Source organism: Metopolophium dirhodum, chromosome 4 (assembly GCF_019925205.1).
Source record: "Metopolophium dirhodum isolate CAU chromosome 4, ASM1992520v1, whole genome shotgun sequence".
In the NCBI taxonomy this organism is placed as follows: Eukaryota; Metazoa; Arthropoda; class Insecta; order Hemiptera; family Aphididae; genus Metopolophium; species Metopolophium dirhodum.
In genome coordinates, this window is record NC_083563.1 from 4,993,944 (window position 1) to 5,021,305 (window position 27,362).

The 27,362-nt window shown below is 29.4% G+C and overlaps 1 protein-coding gene across 4 annotated transcripts in view; it reads right to left on the minus strand.

Moving 5' to 3' along the window:
* Positions 1 to 27,362, minus strand: part of LOC132942282 (LIM homeobox transcription factor 1-beta-like) — a 46,165-nt gene that overhangs the window by 777 nt on the left and 18,026 nt on the right. For 3 of the 4 annotated variants that reach the window (XM_061010557.1, XM_061010559.1, XM_061010558.1), the window contains exons 2-6: positions 25,925 to 26,180; positions 10,285 to 10,511; positions 9,516 to 9,688; positions 7,825 to 8,008; positions 4,199 to 4,384 (exon numbers count right to left, since the gene is read on the minus strand). In XM_061010557.1, coding sequence (XP_060866540.1) covers positions 4,199 to 4,384; positions 7,825 to 8,008; positions 9,516 to 9,688; positions 10,285 to 10,511; positions 25,925 to 26,180 — 1,026 coding nt within the window. The remainder of the gene's footprint in view (positions 1 to 4,198; positions 4,385 to 7,824; positions 8,009 to 9,515; positions 9,689 to 10,284; positions 10,512 to 25,924; positions 26,181 to 27,362) is intronic. The other variant, XM_061010560.1, reaches the window with a different exon arrangement.

Genomic DNA, 27,362 nt, shown 5'->3' on the forward strand with positions numbered 1-27,362 from the left:
AGTATCTTTCTGCCTGTTTTCATTAAGTTAGAAAATGTTTAATCATCGTTTTATCAATACAATTATTATGCCTACTATTTATATTTTATTAATGTGTTTCTGTTAACATAAATTCCTGTCATTTATTAGCCCTTTACACGAATACATTATAATAATATTTATATTTAGTACCTTTAGATATTTGAAAAGCTAGTATGAACTTTAGTATAAACTGTATAAAATTAATAAGTTTAATGGCAATATAATTTATTTCCAAAGGTATGTAGTTATTAATTATAAATGAAAATTCTTTCGAAAATGTATAAAGTGAAATTAGATCGGTACTCAATAACATTATTGCAAAGCTCAAAGAGATCAAACACAGCAATAAACACTAGGTAACAAATATATTTAATTTCAAACAGTCAATGAAATTTGATCCATTATCTCAAATATCATTTAAGAACTTAATGAAAAGTTGTTCAAGAAAGGTACATTAGTAAATTATTTTCAAATACAGAAATACATAAAAAAAAAACTTAAAGTAGGAAGCTTTACAAAAAGTAGCTTTACCTACCAGAAAAGACAATCACAATTTATTATTTTCTTCTATTTATTAGTTTAATTTAAGAACCTAGGTATTTACCTACTATTTAACTATAGGTATATCATGTAACGGGAAACTGAAATATCAAACAGAAATCATATTATACATGGAAAATGTACACTTTGACTCATACATATTTTGAACTATTTTAAATAAAGTAATTAAAATATTTATTTTATCTTTTTACTATATATTTAAGATGTTTTAGTATTTAGTAGTATCTATTACATAGTTTAGTGTATATATTATGAGATACATGTACGGTTAATGTCAATGTGTTCCAGCTTGACAAAATATAGTTATAGGATGTTGGATATTTGTTTTAAATTGTAAAGTACATAATGCTCAACATTTGATAAACGATTTTGTAAAGCGCTTACTGAGAATTCTTAAAATTATTTCAATGGTTGAATAATAAAGTATAGGCACCTATCATATTATTATTTTATTTTTATCTATAGATATTTTTCATATTTTTTTTTTTATTATTATTGAACTTACGCCCGGCGATTAAGACCATTCGCTGTTGTCAGTGTTCGGACTTATCTAGATGAATATCTAGATAATTATTTGTTCATCTTTTATCTTATCTAGATAAATAGTTACAAGGTATCTAAACGTTCATCTTAGATAATTTTTTTACTAATCTAAATTAATTCATCTAGATACATTTTTTATTGATAAAAATCGCGGATTTGTACAAACGCAATTTTAAATATTTATACAGATTCTCAAACAAGGTTTATAAATAATGTAATTATTTTTATTTATATCATTATTATTATTATGTCCCTAGTGCCCAACTAAAATATACCTAAATTTTAAAAAAAATTGTATTTTTTTTTACCTAGATAACAAAGTATTTATCTTTATCTAGATAAATATGAGTTAAGTTATCTTTTATATCTATCTAGATACATTTGAGTTGCATTATTTTTATCTGTATCTAGATAAAAAAGTACTTGTCTAATCTGAACACTGGGCCTGTTGTAGGGGTTATGAACTGTGGTAGGGGTAAGGTTGGAACGGTAGGTTGTTTTTTTACGATTGTTTTTACGGTTGTTCCGGTAGGTAGCAAACGCGTGTATGTGTGACAAGGTTTCTAACTACTATGAACCCGGGTGGGTCACCCATCCGGGAGCTAGTAGCTGTGGCCGCTACTTAGCCACGCCAAGCCACGTTTTTTCATATTTTGACGAGAACTATACGAGCAGTTATCTTAATAATTAATATAGATTATAATATAATTAACAGTACAGTCCGGTATGTTTTGTATAGTTTTGTCTACATTGCTAATTAACTTCAAAAAAACGTCAATACCTGAACCGTTTTAACATTGACTACAGCACCATAATATATCATAATAATAAATATCAAATCCCTATTTTTTTTTAAATTTTAAATAACTGTTGCAATAATTTCTTTGAATAGGTAACAAAAACAAAATGTGGGTTTAAATTACTAAAAGTAAATGTTTTATACTACCTACCTAATACAAAATAAATTTTTCAATATGTTTTATAAAATAAAACGCGCCCGTAGTCCGCTAAAAGCTTATTTATAATAAAATGCTATCTATGTAGTTTGTACGCAGGTACTCGAATTGAACACAACTCACATCACATTTAGTTTACATATAATTTACATAGTTTAGTAGTACACTAGTACAACATCAGTAGGTACTGACCAATATTATTTAAGTTATTACTTATGTTAGTATAGAGTTATGTATGACGCTAAATTAATAGTTTGAGTTTGTTTAAACTTTGGTTACAGTATTATTATCTAACCTAAAATCATATCACATATTAAGAACTCTGAAATATACATTTTACTACGGATAACCTATTTTAGCAGTTTACTCTTAACTACGTGATTTTTTTTGTTTACAATCATATGAATTGTGCATAAAATCTATGGGAGGTTGCTGGAAAAATAGTAAAAATAATATTTGTTTCATTATTTATGTAGAAATTGTGGATTTAAGTTATGCAGTCCATGCAATAAAGAACACATTTTATAAAATATTTAAATTATCTAATCCTGTAAAATAGTATGTAAATGTATCTTTTCAAGAAATTGTATGATCAACTGTTGTATTTTGTATAAACAATTTGGAAGCATAAATCATATGGGTAATATACTAATATATACCAATTTATGAACTGTTTAAATGCAATAACAGTTTAGGAGAAAATATGTCGCAACGCGTATTCTTTGCCACTGGCCTGCAACTGAGGAAAATAAAAACTAAAAAGGAAATAAACGTCATTGTTACGTCTATATTTGTACAATAGCTAGAACTCGTCATTGGCGTGCACGCCCGAGACTACGGGGAAACGAGGTGTCGTGTGTTTGGGTATGTGTGTTTGTGTGTGTGTGTGTGTGTGTGTGTGTGTGTGTATGTGTCTGTGTGTGGAGGTCACACCGCAGGAAGTCCCCGCGGGCGTTAATACGCACGTTTATTATTTTCTTCTCTTGGCGAAATGATCGGAGGCTACGTCGGATGGAGAGGGTGTGGTGGTGTCGGGGAGTGTACGCGTGTCACCCACCCGCGTCTTTATTGGTCCCTACCACCCCTCGTCTGCCACTGTGGGCTACGTTTCTCCCTCTACAAATCCCTTTGACAGCTATAAAACCGTGGCGCGGGGACGAGGGATTATCCCCCCTGTTCGTATATAGCCTTCGATCACAGCGGGCGCGGGTTTAATATTAAATTCTTCAGACTAGGACGGGCATTATAGAGGGAAGTGTGGGGTGGGGTTAAGGGTTTTGTATGGGAACCATTACAAATAACGCGGGAGCTTTAAGACGCCAGTGCATGCTGGGGAGAGGAGAATCTTCAGGGGAAAGTCGTTTCTTCCTTTTTCCCCCTTTTTCCTTTTTCTTTTCTCTTTTTTTTTCTCCCTTTACTCTATATGCGCACTCCCCTTTAGCTAAATGCTTTCTAGGTCTTGGCTTTTATATTTGCAACCGAAAGAGCAGAAGGGAAAATTCAGTTAGTGTATATTATATATATATCATCATCGTATCGCATCGGGGGGACGAATATATACCACCGAGACTGAATTGTCGCCCTACCATTTATTTCTATTAATTATATTAGTTATAAATATATACAAGGACTTAAGGTATAAAGTAACTATATATGTTTATTCATATTGTTTACTTGGACAATGGTAAGTCGCAAATTAAATATTGAATTTTTCGTTTAATCTGTGCCTGTTGAGACTCATCACTCATCACTCATCAATCATCATATTAGTAATACTTTGATTCTATATTTTAGAATTAATATTTTTTTCTCAGAAGTTAATACGTAATGTACTTCCTTAAAAATTTTAAAATATAACTAATTTTACCTAAATTTGTAGAGTAAGTTAGGTTTTTAAATTATTTGAAGTGTATGTAAAATGGATTAAGTGTAATAACACTTAATAAGTCTTCTAGATAAGTCTAAATATACTTAACTGCAGTTATTACATGTAATAGTATCATACTATAGTTGATAAAACAATTTAAATAAAAAAAAAAATTTAAGCCCTAATAATAACAAATTAATTTCAAAACACATTTGTTAACTTCATAAACCATAAAATGAATACAACTTACCTTGACCAAATATACCAAAAGGCTGTTGTTGTAAAAACGATGGCATGGAATCTTGTTTTACAACTGCAGGAGATTGGTGTCGTATGTGAAAAGGCTCATGTATTTGTTGCTGAGGTTGTCGGTGGGATTCTTGTTGTTGAGTCGTTTCGAATCTTTCGGATACACCATCCTCGCAACCATCAGAACCTAAACAATTATTTTATAAAAAAAAGTACATACGTCAGTACGCCACATACGTTGTTTAAAAGTACCAAATATGAAATACAGTTTTAAATAATAATTATAGAAATATAGTAGGTATATTATTTTTTGAAATAATATTAATAGGAGATATTATTATATTATATATTATTCATGCTGCGCGATTATATAAATGAATATTTTTTTAATTCCATGAACGGTTTTTTAAGCGTTGACAAAATAGTAAACACTAAAAAGGAAAACATTAAATATTAATACGATGTACAAAAACAAAAATATGGAATTTAACGACGTGATACATGATATTTATTATTGTTAAATTATATTATATTCTATTATTATTCTCTATAGTTTTTGTTATAGGTTGATTTACTCTAAGATAACTCAAATACATAAAAAAAAATTGTTTGCGTGAATGCGTTAAGTTTATGTGGTGCGTGGGCTAGAGAGAGAAAACTAAAAGTGTACCGTTAATCCTCTTAACAAAATGCTTGTACTAATTTATTAAGGTTAAGGTTAAGGTTAAGGTTAAGAGATGTCGACGCGTTGTGGTTGGATTCCGGTCACCGTGGTTGGCACAACACTACCTACCTAAGTAGTTTTTCATTTTGCACCGGTTGTAGGACACTTTGTACGGTCACCCACAAAAAATGAAAACCGCGGACAGTTTGTACTATTTCAAAAAGTAATTAAATATATATGGCGGACAGTTTGTACTATTTCAAAAAGTAATAAAATATACATGGCGGACAGTTTGTACTATTATCACATAAATCATAATATATATTATATTTAAAAATTAAACGTATGGCAAATTATTTCGAGCAATTGTAAATTAGTTATAACCTAACCATTATTTTAATGAAGTACAGATAGAAGAATTTGATTTGTTGATTCTCTACTATTAAGAGATCGGCTTTTCATATTAGTTAATGCAAGGTTTTTCAACTTCAATATTTCATCACTCGATTCGTGGTTATGATCAGTCCATTTCGTAAATAATTCATACTATGAAAACATACAAAAGTATTTAAAAAAAATATGATAATAATATGATTTAGGTATTATGAAAATAATATGATTTTTAACTTATAACTCACCGGTTCATTAAGGTTTCTTGTAACTTTCCCCGTACACGTCACTTTATTACACTTCCAACGAATATTAGATTGATTTTTTCTTAAAATAGTATATTCATAGCCATTTTTAAAAATTTTTGGATTGAGTTTGCTAGTTTGATTTTTGTTCATTTTATATAGTGAATAAGTTAATATTTTAATACTTTTAATGCTGTGGCCTGTGACACCAAACACATACTAATCGCGATCATGATTCGCAATCTAAAGTTTTGAGCAATTGAATTTTATCTCATCTTTTAAGGTATATTTCCCGGTTTATTTATACCGTACAAAACGTCCGCGATCGAATTTTACCAATTTATCATCACCGTACAAAGTGTCCGCGATCGATTTTTACCAAATTACTTTCACCGTACAAAGTGTCCGCGATATGCAACTCAAACAATAGATAGTACAAACTGTCCGTTTACCTTTTGCACCCATTCATGTCGTAAGATAATCCAACGTGGCCAACGGGGATAGCGTTATTATTCTGCGGTTTAAACATCCTGTAGTAAATAGGTCAGGTTAGATTATTGTTCCAGATTTTCGATTAACCTAGATCTTACGTATGGACGTAGGGTAGAAACTATAATGAGAAAGGATGGGATGGATAATATATATATACAATTATGATTTATGATCGGGGCATTGGCATTGGCGACCGTGTGCGATGAAGAACAAAACACATTTAAAATTTAAATATTAATGAGCATGTGTTTGTTAATTACATGGTATAAAATGTGAGTTAAGAAAATAAAATAAATGTAAATACATTCATAATTTGTGGTTACACACGTAAAGAACACTTTTAAACAAAAATTACAAAATTAGCTTAAAAATATTATATTCCATGAGGCTTAAAGCAGGCTTAACGCCTTAACCTTAAGATATTTTTTTAGAATTGTGTTACTTATTTCACTTAGTAAAATACTCTTGGATAGACAGTTTAATCGAAATTCATAAATGGTTATACAATGTATTTTTTGTTTTAAATCCATAAGAAACATACACAAGAACAATTTATAGTGAAATGTATTGTGTATAACCGTGTAAGAACTGATATACTAGGTAGGTATCTTATTTCTGTACTTATATATATAGGAACTTCAAATTTATGATTTTACTTTTTTTTTTATTATACATTTGCTTTTTCCATGTACCATTTTACTAATTTAGTTTTAAAAAGCGTTCACATCAATATTTTCGGGAAGACAAATAAATAATATTACTACGTAACTATTAAAAGCGTCGTATCATAATATAACGTTTGTCAAAACCTCGAAAGCAACTGATGCATTAAAAACCAACGATATAATTTCTGGCTTCTGCCAATGAAATGATAAGATGTTTGTATATTTGTGTACTTAATTGCTGATCAAAGCATATTTGAAGAACGTGCATGCATAAAACAACATGATTAGATATACATTTTCACAATCATACATATATATATTTTACAATAATACCTAATTTATATTTTATATTATAATATAACTATACATTTTCTACCTAATCACTCAGTTTGTATTAGATACTTATTGCTTCCAAAACATAAAGGTTATTAAAACCTTATAATATAATATAAAGAATTATCGTCAATGGGTACATTCAAATTCACAGGCATTTACCGAATAATAATTACATTTAAAATTCAACAGCACTTTAAAATTATCTAAGTAACTATAACCCTTAATGACTGGAATTTTATATTTATATTATTTGTTGTTAATCGATATTGATGTATATTGTATACACTTTATTTAACGAATTGATAATTGTATTCAATTATTTGATTTTGGGGGAAATCATCATAATATTATATAATACAGATATCTAACTTGGAATGAAAAAATTTGGTATATATTTTTTTTGTATGTTAGTAAATGAAGAAAAGTAATAAATAGATAGCCGAAAATAAATACGGGAGTGGGGTAGGAGGTTTCTTCGGCCTGCAAATCGACAGAGGGTGGAGCATCTTGGTTTCCTTGGTAACGCGTACGACCCTTGTCTTATAGTTCACAGCAGTGGTGGCATAACATCGACACTAAATTCCACATACATACCTAGAATTTTCGTTCGGGAGATTTTGAAAACTTAAAATTTTAAGTGTTAGAAAAACTAATAGAACACATAACACATGTATGTTATTATGTATTTGTGTATACGTCCCCACATAGTATTTTAATCAACATTTTGACCACATTAAGGTCGAATATATTATTCATAAATTATAATTTATAGATATCTATAAACAAATAAACATAATAGGTACTAGTGTAAATTATATAATATTATGATACTTACTGTATTGTTCGTCTTTTATAGCTGATTGTAGAAGTCCACTCGAACTACACGAATTACCACTTTCAGCTCCACTACAAATATTATTTCCATTAGTATTATTGGATGTGGCAACTAAACTGTTGCTATTAAGTTTTGCTTTTTTTTGGATCTTTTTCATTTTTGCTCTTTGATTTTGAAACCAAACCTAAAACATAAAAAAATAATTTTGAACTTAAAGTATTCAATTTAAATCAACTAAATAAATTTAGTTGTATTGACTCATCATGAAACACAATTTAATTTTTGATTTAGTAGGTATCTGGTATACTAAAATTTAGGTACCTAACAAATTAGTTGGTATACCTTAAGTCTAATAAATAGCCAATTCTCAATAGGTATTTGAATGATAAATTTATTAATTTTGTATGAATTATTAAATATATTAAGTACAACGTAAAAAGCAATACGAATATGGCTTATAATTAAGTATTTGAAAATTGTATTATATTTATTTGATTAAATTGTTAAATTAAAAATTGATATTTCTATACAACTTTTTTGATATTTTGCACTCAAAACTTAACAATGTAAGAAAAATTGACAGCATATATACTTGCATTACCTAATCTTGAATTTTACTTTTTACCGCGAGAATAATTTAGAAAACTATAGTGATATGTTTTTTAGAAACATAAAGTATAGTCATTTTAATTTATATTGTCGAGAAAAAATATGCTAATTATATATTTCAACACAACTAACGATGGACGGAATACAAACAGTATACACAAAATAACTGATGAAATAACTGAAATATACAAATCGACTTTCCAACAACTACTGTACATTCCACCTATACAAACTCTAATATTAGGTATGTATGAATAATAGTCGAGTATTCCAAAATTAGAATAGGTACAACATTAATTTTAAACGTCATGTTATATGATTTATATAAATATGTTTAAGACTTATATTCTAGTCAAAAAATATTTTCACAAAAATACCAAATATTATATTTTGAAATTGATTTCATGTTTAGAAAAAGTTATTATAAATATTTAGTGATAATGTTAAGTCTCTATACGGTTATTTCTTTTAAATTAAAATTATTAAACAAAACCATAATCTAATTTTGCCGGTAACTGGTGCAGTGTAAATATTATATTTACTGTTGTTTTTAAGTTTTTCCCTTATATTAAGAATAGTATTAGGATTTGTGATTTGTCTATAGACAAAAAAACACATATCATTGTATGTTATTTTAGATTAATTGTACATTTCTTTATTCTATTTTAAATAGGTACTAAAATATATAATATAATAACGCGATAGGTAAAGGATTTTTTTGTAGAGTTAAATCTAAATGTATTTAAATCTCCATCATCTGCACTTTTCATAATTTAAATTCTGCTAACCTTAATAGATAGGTATACGAATATAAAATCCATTACAAATTTACAAATCAAATAATATGCTATATATATAATCGTTTTTTTAAATAAAAATATAAGTAGCTTTCTGATCTAATATATAGCTGCGCACAGAAGTACTGGACCTAATAACCAACTCAAATCACAAACGCCGTTTCCAAACGATTAATCACAGCGAATAGGGGAGTAAAAAATATGAGTGTCTAATACAGACATCACTATTCCAGTTTCTTATTTTATATATTTAACGTAGACACTTTAACACATGTAAAGACAAACCTGGACAATGCGAACACTTAAGCCAGTATCGTGAGCGAGACCTTCTCTAACTTTTCGACACGGTTTTGGACTTAGTTCAAATGATGCTTTAAACGCCCGTCGTTGTTGGGTAGTGAGTATCGTTCTGGGACGTTTGGGTCCACGCCGACCATCGTGGTTATAACTCCAATCTCCTGTATAATCATATTTCATATAAACACGTATAGTAAGAACTAGTAAGGAACATGTATTTATTTTCTACTTATATTATATGATAATATAATTATTATATTATCATATAATATAATAATATTTACAAATATACAATATAATAATATTTATATAATACTATTTCTACTCTATACATAACAATAAGTAATTAATATTAAAAGGGTAAAATATATACAAGCAAAATGTATGATAGAAGAAGCCATTGGCGACCCTAACTATATAAACTTCAGAATTATATAGAGAATTATAATTTAAAAATTGTGATTGTCAGTATAGATAGATCCTTTATTGCATAAAGTGTAGGTATAGTAATCTTCAACCTAGTGTTGAAACTTATTTTAATATTACAGATGAAAATTACTTCTAATATTACTTGATAATAATTACGTCAAAATGATGTAATTCAAAGAATAGGGTTTTATTTAGAACTTCATTTCAATACTGTGTTAAAAAAAAATTGCGAATAGATTATGAATCATTATGGTACAGTTAAAATTTCAAATTTCAAACCATTCAGCTAATGTCTTTCTTATAATACAAAAAAAAAAAATAAACAAACCTGTGTTTCGGTTGATTTCGTCTCGCATCATGTTCACCTCTTTTTCATAATCTGGACGACAAAATAGCTGAGAGTGCTTGATTACATACTGATCACCAGTGCATAGACGTATACCACACACTACACAAACAAAACACTGCTCGTGGAAAACGCTCTCGCCTGCTCGCATTACCAATTCACCAGCAGCGATATGATCACCACAACTGCCACAACTACGGTATACGCACCTAAAACACGAAAATTAAACTAATTTGATTTTAATTTTATAGCAAAAATAAGTACCTATTATAATTTAACTTTTGTTGAGGACTGACTACTGAGGAGTCTTGGTTGTGTCTGTGAACACCGGTTTGTTTTATTGGTCCAATTCATTCGCTACAGAGTAAAAAAAATCACTTCGCAATAAATAAAACCATAATTTATCTTTATCGGCTACGTATAATAATATATAATAGGACTGTGAAAAGCTAATTTTGTATACGTTTTTGAGGACAATGTATGCATAGTTTAAATTATCTTAGAACTTTGATTGCTAATTGTTATTTTAAAAATACTTTTTATGTTTGATTTGTTTCATTATTATTTAAAAGTGAATACATTAGATCATAGATCATTATTTTGTAATTAAGTTTTCAAAATTCTTTAAACCCCTTATCATAACTAAAATATTATTTTTAATGACGAGTAAAAAATTTGGTCTTATGCAGTTATAAATTTATAATAATATCTTCATGGTTTTATTTATTTCGAAATAATTTTAATATTTTGCGTTCGAGAAAACAAACAAACGGGTTCCTCGCAAACAAAGCATATTATGGCGTATCTTTGAGCAAACATACTTGAACTCAAAATAGTTGATTTTTATTTATTTTATCATTTTCCTGTTATACTTTAGAGTTAAGATTGTATTTCTTGGTATTAGTTCGACGAGTAACACTAAATATTGACATATAGAATAAGTTATGATATTGTGGGATGTCGGATATGGGTGGGGATTGAGAGTGGTTGTGTTCAGTATCTGTTTATCATACACCTAACATATTAATAGTAGGTACCTATATTAGAGTGTATAGATACTAATAGAGAATATGAAAATAGATTCGAATTTTGAGTAGTCTGATTTAAAATGACTCAACGTTGTTTTCAGCTTTACATCATAAGGCCTGCCAAAATTAATTCAAACATTTTGAAAACATTTTTATGGGAACATTAATCAAAACAATTTAAAAAGCCGACTTTAACTCTTAAGTATAAACGGTTCCCAGGATCCTTATTACTGAACGATCGGTTTGTTTGAAATTAAGTTGGTACAAATAAATTACTAAATATATTGTGTATTCGTGTGTAGACAAGTAGAAAATCACCGCAACAATTTTCCTTAAAAGAATGTCATACCCGCCTACGAACGTACAACACATCGAATTTGTGTCCAGCAGTTCCAAATTTCCAATTTTGTGCATTTACGTTTAATAATACTGAACATTTACCTATTATCCAACTTAGGTGTATAAACATTATTTGTGTGGGTTTTTTTGTATTATTACATTTTTAAGCAAGTTATAAGAATTTTTAATATTTTACATAGGTACTTATAACTTGCTTGAAAATTAAAATATCCAATAGCTAATATTATAATGTTTTTACCTCTAGGCTCTACGTTTGATAATAAATCAATTCACTCTATTATTAAGCTTACACAAAATTGGAAGTATGTTCGTAAGACGGAAACAACAGATGTATGTGTGGCATCCTCATAACAATGATTCATATCGGAGGTGTTTTATTAAAAATTAATTTATTGGAAAGGTGAATAGGAAACATAAAGCTCAACGAAAACCGAAACTTTTGGAGAAAATTGCAGGTGTGCTATATACAACACACATAATTAATTATTATGCAGATATTTATCACTTATAAGTAATAATAGCAATCAGTAATAATCCAACCTATTGTTCATCTGTTGGTCACTAAATAAAAAAAAGGGTTTGATTGAAATGTGCATAGATAGGTGAAAACACACAACTTTAAAGTGTATAAAATTATTAACATATAAATATTTAAATTATGTGTATGTGTTACCGTGCGTATATATATTTAGATATTATAATAAATAATTAACTAGCTAAAGAACCCAGCTTTGCCTGTGTGTGAATATTGGGTGTATCTCAGTTTTAGTGTACCACAGTTTACGGGTAACTCGGCGTCAGTGTACCTAGTTTTGTAAAATAATTCGACCTAGATGGGAAACCGCAAGTAGTGGGAATGGATTTAGCAATTGATATATTTTTTAAACTAGGTACTTTCTAAACTTTTCTTATATCTTTAAAAACAATACCTGCGATTTTCGTAAAAAAACAATTGAGTAATTTTTGAGTATATAAGCTATTTGGTTTAAGATATAGTTTCTTTGATCGAGGCCATGTAAACACGCAACGATTTGATGTATGCTACCTTATCTGCCCGAGTAACCAATGGCAACCATTTATATACAAAAAAAAAATATACAAATTTATGCTATTGTAACAAATGGCACCCAAATATAATCTCAATATCTTTGTTTGAGGACCTCTTTAAAATGCAAATTTTGGAAAATCCCTTCTTAGTTGGTATTTACATCATAAACCAAATTACTTACCAAATTTCATACTCTTAGCTTCAGCCGTTCCGGTTAGGCGGTAATGAATCAGTCAGTCAGACAAGACTAGTTCTTTTATATATATAGATAATAATTTATATAGAATAATTTATTATACAGAAGAAAAATTCGTTTTTCATTTGTTCGGGGTAATCGCTGAGCTATTTAACGATTTAAAAAAAATTGTTACCATCTACCAAAAGTTACACTATGGATCTATAGGCTATATTTTATCTCGATAAGTGGACCTTAATTTTTTACTGCAAATTGGAGATTTTTTTATAGAATAATAAAAATAATAATATGTTTTTGTTTATTAGAAAGTGCTATTGGCTACAAAAAACGAAATGTATTTTATATGACTGTGTTAAAAATCTTTAATGGAGATTAAGATGGCGTACATCCACGGAAAGTTTTGAACATCACAACGCCTAGTGTCAAATGAAAAATTTAACACAAATTTTGAATCATATAGAGTTGGTATTTTTAACGGTCAACGAAGGGCACGGAATCAGCTTGTAAGTGATATTTTATTAAGTAGATCAATGATGCATAAATAAACGCATACATAAACTTGATGAGACTTTGTTGAACTCAACACATTTTTATAGAGCAAAATGCTCTGTTACTAGAAATTCCCAAATAATATTTATACAGAATTTTTCATAAAGCGTGCTCTTTGCTCCTCCCCCCTCCCCCCATTTGTTAATTTAATAATGAATTTATTCAAATTCTGATTTTGGAATTTTCAAATATACCTTAAGACCTTTCAAATTATTGAATTTTTTTGTACTACTTAAGGAGTGCCCTGTCGCGATACAAACTTCTGTTTATTTTTAACGTTTTACCGAATTCTATACTTGAACGAGTAGATGCTCTGTTATTATAAAATATATGTAATATAAATTATTTACAAATTATTTATGTTGATAGAATAATACTGATCCTTAAAATGTTCAAATCACTATAGCCCCCATATCTTATCTTCTAAGACCATAACAATAGATTATTGTAGATCAATATGATTTAATTCAGATATTTTTTTAACGATTTATCTATAGGTATATCAACGATAGGTTTATACTATAGATATACTATAGGTCTGTCGAGCATTTTTCTATTTTTCATCTACAAAATACAAAATAGCAATATATATTTTCCAGTATTGCAGAATATATACGGAAATTTCATTTTCCCGACTATTATTTTTTACTGCACACACATTCCCTATACGTTTGACCTCAGACTGCTTAAGGCTTATCATAATAATATGTATGTGTGTACGTACTGTGTATATATAGATAGATATAGAAGCGTGTGTACCGTATGTGTGTATGTATACATAAAAGTTATGTCGTTTGATAGGCTTTATAGAAAGCTACAAACATAATATACCAAGTATACAGTATACATAATACATATTACATATAAATACAAATATGTACCTATACACGCACGCGTGAACACATATTATATAGGACTAGCGGGGCTGTAGAGCTATAAAAACAAACCGCCTAATAGACGTAGGTATATATGTATATATGTATATATATATCGGGGGAAGGGGTCCCAAAAAGCAGTCAAAAGTATAGTCGGTGCAACATATTGTTTTTATACATCGCATCATCGCGGATCCCTCTCCCTTCATCCGGCCGACGACACTTGCATTATATTTATACGACGTGACGTTTTCACGGTTGTTACGGTAACGGTGGGGGCGACCCGTGGAGAGAGAAGGACAATATGTTACAAACAAGTTCTATACTGTCATCCCTCTTTTTTCCCCTCCGATCTAAGGGCACAAATCGCTGTGACCGTCTAATATCTGCACCTGCTCACCCCCTACTTCTTTTTTTTCGGTGACGTAAGACGTATGCGTGCACGTGTTACCGCAAAATTCAAGAATAAAATAAAAACGATTTATTTGCACACTCAAACTTAAATGTGGGTGTGCGTGTTATATTTCTATTTTTTTCTTTATGATTTTATCACCGAAACAAACGGCTCCTCCCTTTTTAAGACCGTAAAGAAAAGAGACCGAAAACTTTTAGCCACAAACTGCGCCCGCCAATAAAATAAAGAAAAGAAAAACTATCAATGCAGCATGTTTTTTATATTGACAGTTAGGTTAAACCTCCCCACATACACAGATAAATTATATTTATATACCTATGCAATATTATATGATATAAATTATATAATATGGATGTGTGTATAGCAATTATTAATAAATTAACGACTTAATATAATTTTAGTTTTAAACATTTAAATTAGGTAACTAAAAATATTTAGTATATAATTTAGATTAAATTTGTCGTAATGATAATTAAGAATAAGTAATAAGTCAATATGAAAATATTATACTTAACATTTATAGTATTACTGATTAAAAATATCTATTTAAAGTGTTATTAAGCAAAATATGTCCCTATATGGCTATATGATAACTATTGTCATATAACGAAACTTCCTGCACAATATAACCAAATTAGGAGGGCACTGGAAAGTAACGACTTTTGAATGTGAAACTAACGTGACCTGCTGTGTTTATTTATATTATAGTGACCTATAAATACATTTTTAAGATTTCATTCTCATTTTTGAGGAGGTGATCCATTGTTATTTGTTACATTCTATTTCTACCCCTAAATCTAGAATAGTTTAATTCCGATTTTCTATGTATGATCAATTAAACTGGTGAAGTAAATATTAAAATACAATATATACATTTTTTAATAATTATAAAACTAGCTGCTATAGGTACTATGCTAAAATAATTTCATAAAATTAGCTGCTATACGTTCTTTTATAAATTTATAACTAATGGAATTAAGTAAATAACAGGAAGACGTGAAAAATTAAATAACTTTTTATCTAATCAATATTTAAAAAATTTTTTTCATAAATAATATCTTGACTGTTACGATGCACTTAAAATAAAACATTTTAAATCTGAAAAAAATTAAATATAGTTTTTGAAAAATTTTATCCGTCATTAAATCAATAGATTATTTTGAGAAATTGTATGTTGATCCAGTCGTAAGAAACATTTCAAATTCAAAAAGTATAAACTATTTTTAAATATTTTAAGATTATTTTTGAATAAGTACCTGTAAAAATCTAAAAAAAATTTTAAAAAGTTATTACTTTTAAAATTAATAAATCTCACGTCAAACAATTTGAAATTTTAAAAAAATAAATTATATTTGCCATCGAAATTCTTCTATAAACCAGTTTTAAAAATTGGCTATTTTGAACTTTTCAAAAAAAATGTTAACAAAAATATATATTATACGAATAATTAATAAAATATAATTTTCAAACAAACTTCAAAGTCACCTCAAAATTATATAATATTTTATACATATTGAATATTGCTAATTATGATTATTATTACCTATTTAACTATACCTATTATACATTTTATACCGCATATTTCCGTTATCCATGTAAAATCAATTTTGAAAAAAAAAATAGTAAAACAATATTTTCTGCAGCTATATTACATGTATGGTGTAGAATGTATATTGCAGATACATACAAATTATAGTACAAACAGTGGCCAATATATGTAAGCGCGTTTAATGAAATTCATACAGCACCCTAGACGTCGAAAGGTCGTATTTATTAATTCGCGTTACGTCAAAAAGGGGTGAAATTCATACGAATCTCAATACAGTATATTATTTATGCGCACATATACCCTTCGCATACGGTTATACGTATTACGCGCGCGACTGTACCTCTCTGTCTTCCTCTAATGGCAATTCAATGATTACAAATGCCTCGCTAGCCATTCCCTGTCAGCCGTTTATTAGCATAAAATATATATATCACCACCGTATACGTACTATATACATTTTTTCCTTACTTTATTCCCCCTCCGCATATATCGTTTCGATAGTAAAATAAAAAAAAAAAAAATGAAAAACAATGAGTTCTGCGGTAGCCGAATGTATTGTGACGACAGAGGGGGAGGAGAACGTGACTTCGATTGCGGGAATCCATTCATATATTTATATATACATTTTTATCGCTCCCTTACTATTTATAGGGATTGAAAAAACACGTGTTTCCCGCAAGGAGGGTTGACGGGGGCGTTCACGGACACTGTATGTAGGTATATATATATTATGGTAGTGCTACGTCATCGAAACGCAATTCATGGAATTACAGCGTGTAATTGCGTAATTGATCGTTTTTAGATTGACGTTAACGAGACGACAGACAAACTAGCCGAATGGTTGTAGGGACCTAAATATTCGACTCATTGATCTGTTAACTAAATTTCCTAAACCAAGTTTTATATACATTTTACAATACACCATTTGAAATATATTTAAAAAATATCTTACGCTGGAGCAATCATTTTATGTAGGTATAAGACCTTATACCTTATCAGTGGAGCATTTAGCGGAGGGCAAATTTTTGAGGCGTCAAAAAATGATGGCAGCTTTTACTTATGATATGTTTCATTTTTATTTTTAAACTTTTTTCAGTATTAGTATGTATTTAAAATACATAACTACACATTTTGTACTTTAAAAAATATCGTTGTGGATCTAATAAGAAATTAAAAATTAAACGATACCTAGGTAATAGGTATATTATATTATATATTAAACAATGAGATATTCGATGTTCATAATAATTAATTAACTTTTATCTGTCGGAATTTGGCGATCGAACCTGGTACACGTTAAGAACGACTATATTGTCTACTTGTCATACTTTATTAGCATACACGTATATTACTATATTATTATTATTATGTACTGTTCTTAACTCATTAAAATACGTAGGATCTTAAAAAAAAAATCAAAATTAGTTAAAGGCTTCGGTGCCCGGCGGTAAACCGCAACGTTGTGTACCTATACATGCGTAAAAACAGAAAACCGTAAACTTCGGATATAACTTCCAAATAAATGATTTTTTTCAAATTTTTCTGCTCCAATGTTTTTAATGATTAGAAATACATGTTTAAAAAATAACAAAATATCAGAAAAAAAGCGTGGAAACCATAGTGAATTTGTTCCTTTATTTTAAACTTAAGTAATGTTTTATAATTTTATATAGATAGGTATTTATAGTTTTTATTTTTAACACTGGATACCTCCCCCCCCCCTTCTGAAGGCCAAAAAGAGGGCTGGAATTTTATGAGTGCCCCGGGGTGCATAAATTCTAAATACGTATACCTTATATACGTAGTATACATAATATCTAATACCTATGAAAAAAGGATAAACATGTAAGTTATGGAATTTTACACAAGTAAGTCAGCCACCTTGAATTGAAAAGTGTTGTGTTTAAAATCAATAATATCTTTTTAAATTAATCTTCAATACCAAATTAAAGAAACTCACAGTAAATTGTATTGTTTTTCAACTATTACTCTCGACTAGTAATAATTAGTAAAACAAGAAACCACTAATTCAACAATAATTCTAGTAGGTACCTATAGGTAATCAGAATTGATGTAATCATGTACCTACCATGATAATTTACTAACAAAGAGCTATATGTAGAGTTTTGATTTAAAAGATAGTTAACTAAATGCATAGAAACGATGATGCGTGTATACTAAGATATATTTCTATTCGCAAAGCAATCAGTGAATTAGCACATATTAATATATTATCATAAACTATGATTTAAAGCACATACATGTGAGTATGCAACCACTACATAATATATAGTATAATATATACTGCAGGTTGTCAGCGTATAGGTAATGCAAATTTACACTTCTATATTCAATAAATTATAGTTATAAATGTATATGTAGGTACTATTTAAAAAAAATATTTATTTCAATTATGTTAATATACTTCCGTTATTGTATTTTTATATAAAAGACCTATCTGAAGTATGTATGAACACGCTTTAGAGTATATTAAAAATATGATTAATGACTGAAAATATAAACACCATCAATTTAATGACATAAAGTATCACGACAACCTTTGAAAACGTTTGAAACATTACCAAAATGAACAAACGAATTGAACAAACATGTAAAAAGATTTTAGTCATATTTCATAACGCCTAGACATTCAAGAACGATGACGTTTTCCGTTGAGAAATGCAACAATTTATTTTTATGTCTATGAATGTCAAAATATTATACTATATAACATAGTGGTGTTATTTAAGTTTTTCGTAAGTGTAACCAAATTATTAAGCCTATTGCAACGTATTTTCACCAACTTCTAAAACGAATTCATTGTTTTAATAGTCAAAAAGGAAACTCAAAATCATAAATAATTAATTTGTATAACTAAAATTATGATAGATGCACATATGGGGTGCTAGGGGTGATTAGCATCAAATTTAAAATAAGTACACACGAGAATTGCATTTTTTTGAATTTTTATTCAAAAATTTGTTTTGATATTTATCTCCACAAAAATATTTACATAGCAAATTTCCATTATGAAATCGAATAATATATTAGTAATTATATTTTTATATATTAATAAAAATTATAGGTACCGCAATTGACCGCAAACCACAAATTTCACGGAAAAAAAGTTTAATAGTCTTATTATTTCATATTTGTAGTTTTGTAAAAATATTCAATTTCCCCATAACTCTAACCTTAAACACTTATTAAAATATTTTGATGAAAATTGGAATTTAGTTTAGATTAACTCTATTAGTTACATCTATATTTACATGAAATTTGGATTCCTTGCCTTGTTCGAAAAGTCGTCTATTGATGAAACTTTATGATTGGGAGTTAGTTTGATTCATATAATTAGTGCCTACCTATGGGTAACATTATTACGTTATTATTACATTATTACGTTTTGACGTTCATCAGTATCAGCTAGAATAGTTTAGCAGACAATTTTCAGTATTTAGAGAGTTATACAAGGGTTGTGTAAATGGGAGTGGGTCTAGGTTTTGATGACATTTTGAACTAATAGCACAGACAAGTCTTTGTGGATACGTGGAGTGTATGATTTGAAACATATAGAACGGTGCTTTAGTAATTTTGCGGAGGAATTTAGATTACAGTTTGAATACAGTTAAACGTTGGAGTGCTTGGCTGATTCCCAAACAAATGAAACTAACTAAAAATAAAACACATAATTGTAACCCCAATACATTCCACGCTTCAGAAGTTCAAAATAAAATATATATGTATGGAATGTATACGTATCATAGAGTAAAGAATAAAGTAAAGTATAATATTAGTGCAAAAATTATTTATTATTATGTCTATTTTATAGATATTACTACCACTGGACAACGATAAAAGTTGCAAGGTATACAGCTATGTTTCTGAATTTTGGAATTTTTAAGAATATTTTCAAATACTTATTTTTAATATATACAATCTGTAAAACTTTATTTACAATAAGAATATGTGCTAAGATAAACATGAAATGAGTTAAATGAAAAAATAAGTAATCCAGCGGTTACATATAAATATATAGATTTTAAAATTAACTACGTGTCATGTAAAGATACAAACATTTTTTTTCAAATAAAAACCAACCTACCTAGCTTTTTAAAAAGTAAATTGTTAAAGCTATCAGAGTCCGCTATTTAACGCAATAATTTCTGTACTGGTCGGATCAATCAATCCATTTCAACTATCAAAAAAGATTTTACAGTTAACATGAAATACGATCACACCAGATGCCTCGTAAAATTGTTAGATTTACATTTTTTTTCGCTAAGAGGAAAACTCTAATTAGGTATTATTGGATTCCAATTTTTATTAACTTTAAATAACGTCACAAAAATACATTTCAAAATACTCAAAAAACTGTGATACATAGAGGTTTATTGCTGCAACTTCTGAAAATAAGACAAATAATTTAAAACATAAAATACTTTTTTTAAATTTTGAGTGCAATGTATTGATGAATGCATTGATTTGACAATGATGTGTAGTTTTTTTTTTTTTATTATTTTATTTTTTTTTTTGTCTGTCATCACCTTTTAGGACAGTAAAAGTGCTTGGATTTTTTTCAACAGTATCTTTTCTGATAGGAAAGTGAATGTAGTCGGTACTATGAGTGATCAAAAGTAAAATTTTTCCAGTTGTTTTCAAAAGCGCCATGAAAAACAAAAGAAAAATTAAGGAAAAACGGGAATTTATACACAAAATCTGTTTTTGAAGAAATCGATTTTGGTTTTTGGTGTAACTCTTAAACAAATGACCGTAGGTACATGAAATTTTGACTGGAGGTTCATATTAGCATTTTCTATATACCATAACATTTTCCAAATATTTTGCCTTATTTTGAGCTGTTTAAGGATCTTTTCAGTTTCTATTTTTTTTTAGTTTTTTTTCTATAAATATCAATAAAATTGTATTTGTTGGTTAAAAAAGCTTAAACATTTAATAGATGGCTCCTAGTAAATTATTTCGAAGGCAGATAAAAAAAATTAAAAATCCATAGTCACAATTTTTTTTATAAGCATCTTAAGTTCAAATATTGATAAAATACGTGAAAATGACGAAAATTTGCAAATTATTTTGAGTTAGAAATTCCTAAAAAATTTTCTTTTTAAACCTAAGACTTGAAAATGTAATACAAGATTTCTCATAAGTTTTTCTACCATTTTCGCTCAGAATCGTTTTTCTTATACAATGATATTACATCATTGATTTCAAATTTAACACCATCCATTAAAGTGACCAACTCCCAACCTACTGTACAGCAGAGCGACATCCATTTACCCACCTTTTTTAAATCGGAGTCGAATCCGACCTGCATAAAGTCTTCAACTTCCAAAAAACTAAAAAAAAAACAATGATCAGAATATGACTATGGGGCGTCTGTGGTCTGTGAGAGATTTTCCTGTGAGAAAGTCTTAGTATTAAATACTCCGAAACTCGTCGGCCCGATATCCGCGAATAAATGATTTTTTGAATACGCGTTGATGTATGTTGTAGAATGTAGATATCTAAAATCGAAATCGAAATTCGACCAAATAGTTTCTAAGTTATTCAAATATAATATGTATCATGGATAATCATCCTTGATAATGATTTTACGTCGAGTATAAAATAGATATAACGGTATACCTAATACCTATTATTACAGTAGTAGTGTAGCACTGATACTGGTCATAATTTTTACAAATCTTTTTTTTTTTTAATGTGCCCGGCTCACGGCGTTCACCCGTTTTGTCTCTCGTGTATTGCCATCCAGTCATGCAGACGGTTAACACAATATAACATATTTTAACACATTATGACATTATGTGATATTATTTTCGACTGCGGCCATCCAAATCCGTGGGCGTGCCGGTCTATTATCGTGAACCGCGGATTGGGGTGCGCGAGGGGGGTGATGTATACATAGTTGTATTATTTTGTGACCGCGACGACCTCCGCCGTCGCGCTGCGCTATTTCATATATATAATAATATAAAACCATATAATTAATACACATCGTCACCCCGTCGTCTGCGGTGGCGTAGTTGCAACGACGACGACGACGACGACGTAAATGAAGTCAGCGCGGCCGTAAATTTAATAAACGCGATCTGGGACGTCGGTGGCGACGATGGCGATGAGGTATTAGTAGCGCCACGAGGCCCGCCCGGAAGCCGACGCCGACGCCACGCGATAGCCATAAACGTCGCGACCTAACGCCCTTGCCCGGCGGTGTGTGCGTGCGCGATTTAGGGCTTCGGGTCCGTCGCGCGTGCGAATCAATCGCACACATTAAACCACCGCACACGACACGGCGACGGGTCGTGGTCGTCATTTTATGGTTTGTATTATGTATGTATATAATAATAGTTGCAAACCGTCTCTCTGTCGGATCCCTTATTCCTCTTTATAATTCGTGTGTTAAATATAAAATACATCATTAATATTATACGCCACCCACCACGAAATCGATATGATGATATAATTATTACCGGGTAATATTATGCGTATTGTATCCGGGTGGTTTAGTGCAGGCGGTCGTGGCTATACACGGCGAGTCACCCCCCCCCCCAACCCCTCTCACCGTGCCAATTTCAATTTTATTTTTATTATCATTATTTTTTTTTAATAATATTCTTACTGTGAATGATACCCGTGAGCTTAGTGACCGAACCGTAGACGTGGCGGGTTCGCATCACTCCACTCTTTTTCATTCATATATTTCATCCCCCACAATGTCAGAACCATTTGACGGTTTATTTAGGAACGCCATCCTCTGCATATTAAATATCCACAATTGTATTATGTAGACAAGACGTCTTGTATAATGTATACCATTTAATCATGCTTGTTAGCTTCAAAATGTTATCTTATGTTTTATACTCTTATATATGAGTGTAGGAGGAGTATAGTGTATTGAAAATCTAGTTTTAAAAAATTAGGTAGGTAGGTATATAGATTGATGGCTATAAAGATTAAAGGTAATATCCATTAAGTCCTACATAGTGTAATGGTATGAATAAATTATTATAGACACTCAAATACCAAAACTGTCACTTATAAGCTTAATAGTACCTATTCTATTTTAACTTTCACCACAACATTTATTGACTACGTCATTAGTCACTACGTATAGATAGTATCATTGATTTTCAATATACAACTTATGTGACCTGATTCTTTTATCCAATATTCAGTGTTCTTATGGGACAAATGTCTATTTTCGTTTCCTTAAAAATGGTAGCTATATGGTGGTTTTGGTTAAAGAGGTAAAGTATTAATGCGCAGGTCATTTCTTTTATGGTTGACCTATTTTTGTAGTTCTTGTACATTTCTACTTTTTGCTCTTTATTTTTCTACATTTTGTTATTACCGCACATCAAAACAAGGTTTTTGAAACATTGAACAAGTACAATATTACTCAACAGTCTCAACGTGTTGAATTAGCCCAAATTTTCAATTCACAGAATTATCCACGTAGTTTTGTTAAATGATACCTACTTAACAAAAATTATTATATTATTCCAAACGGGTAACGACAGCCAAAAATTGTTTTAGTAATTAGTAGATTGTTTCATAATATTATACTTGTCTATAAAAAATATTTAAAATCATTAGTTATGTAAATGTAAAAATTTTAAATAATTTAATTTTTCCACCTAGTTTCACCTGGTATCATTGACTGCAAAATTATAGGAAACCGTTGCTTGAACTCCGCAATATTTTATGTTTTTGGTAATCTCATTAAATACGACATAGATTGTGCGCTAAATGTTAACGTTGTCGTATTCGTCCATAAGTAATTTTCCACATGTCCGGGTCCCGGTAATTTTTATATAAAGCTTTTGACGTGGGGGCTATGTACGAAAAGCTATACCGGCACGATACACAACTATATATTATATTATATAACGTCACGTAAATCGCAATCTGCAATACATACAGCCATCTAGGTATATAGGCTAGGTTAGGTTTGCGTTCGACATTTCAAAAAACTCAAAGTAGTAGGGTGATTCGCAGACCAGGATGCAGCGTAAATCCGTGGAAATTATTATTTACGTTGTATCATATATATATATATATATATATATAATATATTATATGCATACGATCGAGCCGGATGTTATAGTCATATTGGAGCGGGCACAAAGAGGGCAGGACGAAAGTGATTTTTTTAATATGACGTAAATAAAAAATACATACGTATGAAAAAAATAACAAAACAAAACAATAATTCGGGAAAAATGCATTTGGTGTGCGGTGGTTAGGGGGAGGGAGTGTATTCACCAGCCTCTGCCCTCTGGTGACAGCATGCGCGATAGCTGTGCGGGCCGAAGTCCATAGGCCGTACATCGATTTGTGCCAGGCCGTCGCAAATGTTTGCCCTACGACCGGACGTACGGCGCGCAATAATATAATAATGCCTATATATTATGATAAAATATGGTGAGACAGGTACGGTCAGATCATGAATGAACGACAATATGGTTTGGAACGGGGACCTATGACCTTGTGCAGTAAGTTTTCGGGTCTGTTCGGAAAGCAGATATACCTGCGCCTATGTGTTGAACTTTGAACAAAATAAGTGCGCGGCCCCTCCAATCCCTAATAAGCTATATAGATATCCGATCGTTAGTTTTTCTCGCTTTTGAAATATTAAAATATATCAAATTTAGATTCAAATTTTAACAAGTAGGTACCTAAGTATACAGCAGTAAAATGTATGCTTTTGAATCTGCTTTTTTTATGTTGTTCTATACTTTGATATTAGTTTTTTAAAACTTTATGTGAAAATAAATTCAGAAAATCATTCCCTTTAAATATTTATTATTTTCAGTTCGACAATATTTTCTTCTACCTATAGGTAAAATAATTAAAATTAACTATGATTTCAGTTTCATTGCCATTAATTATTATACTAATTATACTATTATAGATAATAGATATACACTTTAACTTATAAGAAATTAAAAAAAAACATATATAAAATCAATTATTTTTTCTATAAAATACAACTATATTTTTTTTAGCAAAATAGTCGAGTACTATAACTTGTTTTATTCAAGAGTAATAAACACGTTTGAGTAATCAACACTACATTTAAAATCATCTATAATATTATAGTGTAAGGTATAGTTTATTAATGTCAGGTACAATAGATTTGCTAAATTAATCAACCATCATTAATTAATCATCATCACTTTGAAATTCCGTTTAATTTACGTCATTTAAACTGCCCGGATTTAAGATATTTTAGATATTTCAGGGATTTTATTATACATTTTTATTTTTAAACTATTATTATTATTCTTTATATTTTAAATCTTAGTTATGTAATAACATGTCTTCATATTATTTTAATTGATATTTATTTACTTAAATAGGTAAGTACTATATTATACATAAATACATAATTATTATTTAGTATGTACCAATTTGGTGTAGTAAAGTATAGTTTCGAGAAATACGTTCTATATCTATTATGGTTTTTAAAAATTATTATTTATCATTTAAAATACAAGGTACCGTATACTACTCCGGTAACCGATTTTTGGATTTTTGTAAAAAAAAATACCCAAGTGTATGATTTTTTATTTTCTACTCACTTGTCGTAGTCCTGACGGCAGTATAGTTTTGCGTTCCACACAAAACATGACCGATCTAGCTTCAAGGCACACGTCGTGCATTTAAGGCACCGTTCGTGGTAAGATCGACCGGATACACGCATAATATACCTATCTGCAATTGTGCACTCACATTTAGCACACACGGTAGACACTCCCGCCGGTTCTGACGGATCGTCTCCATAAATTGGTTCCATTTTCATTTTGACTACGCCTAAAGCTGTCTTCATCTCGATTCCTTTGAAAAACGTACAAAAACACTAATATATAAATATACAATAGTAACATCTACTAATTGAATAGACTCAGTTAAGGAAATTTACCACAGCTGAGTAAGGGTACCTAAGTCCCTAACTAAGTAAGTTTAGATATACTTAAATTATATTTAATCATATATGAATGAACGGAATATTATATTCGTTAACGAATTTCATTTTTGTAATCAAAAAATGTTCAGGATTATTAACTACTTTCTGAGTAATATGTTAACGTTTCAAAATAAAAAGAACAATATACTAGCACTATGCACTATAGCTGTACTTTCAACTAAAAAAAAAAACCATGACTTGTTACTTAACATTTAGAAGTTCCCGTAACTCAACTTGTAAATCATGTTGTATCTAACTATAAATGCACTTTACAAATTTAAATTATTATGCAAAAGTATTATTTTCTATAGTTTAAAATCAAATTCATTACTGAAACATTTCTAATAAAGAAAATATTAATTATATTATCATTAAAATATTTTGTACCTTCAAACAATTAATAATTTTGAAACTGGTAACTAGGTATTGCACATATTTATAATTACTAATAAATACAAATTACGTCGGTTGAGAGATACAATATTTAAAATAATATCCAAATTACATATTATAATATAAGAATAGATATATAATAGATATACATTATACAATATACAGCTGTACCTATCTCATGTCGTTGTAGGCGTGATTATTTAATAGTAATGGATCGATAATATTGGATTTAAAAATAACGAAAAAAGACGTGTTTCTTTATTTTTACCTGGATATTTTTTTAATACAATTTCAAAAATTTTAAGCACGCTGTTGAAAAATCAACTTAATTTTTTTAAATGGTAAAAACTATATTTATAATTGATTCTTATAGAACTTTTTTTCTGAAAATGTTGATAGTCAGATTATCAATTTTGGTTCTCTAATTTCCGTCTTACAAGTGCGTAACATAGCAAATTTACGTTCAGTAGAACGCGTGTAGCTTCGTTAGTTTAAAAATTAGAGTGAATTGACCTATTATGAATCCTGATGGTAAGAATATTATGTGTGTTTGTATGTTGGATTTTTACGATAGTTCAATTTTTAGCAAGTTGTGCGTGTATAATATACCATAAATCATAAATGCTCATAACTCACCTGAATTATCGCAAAAAAACTAA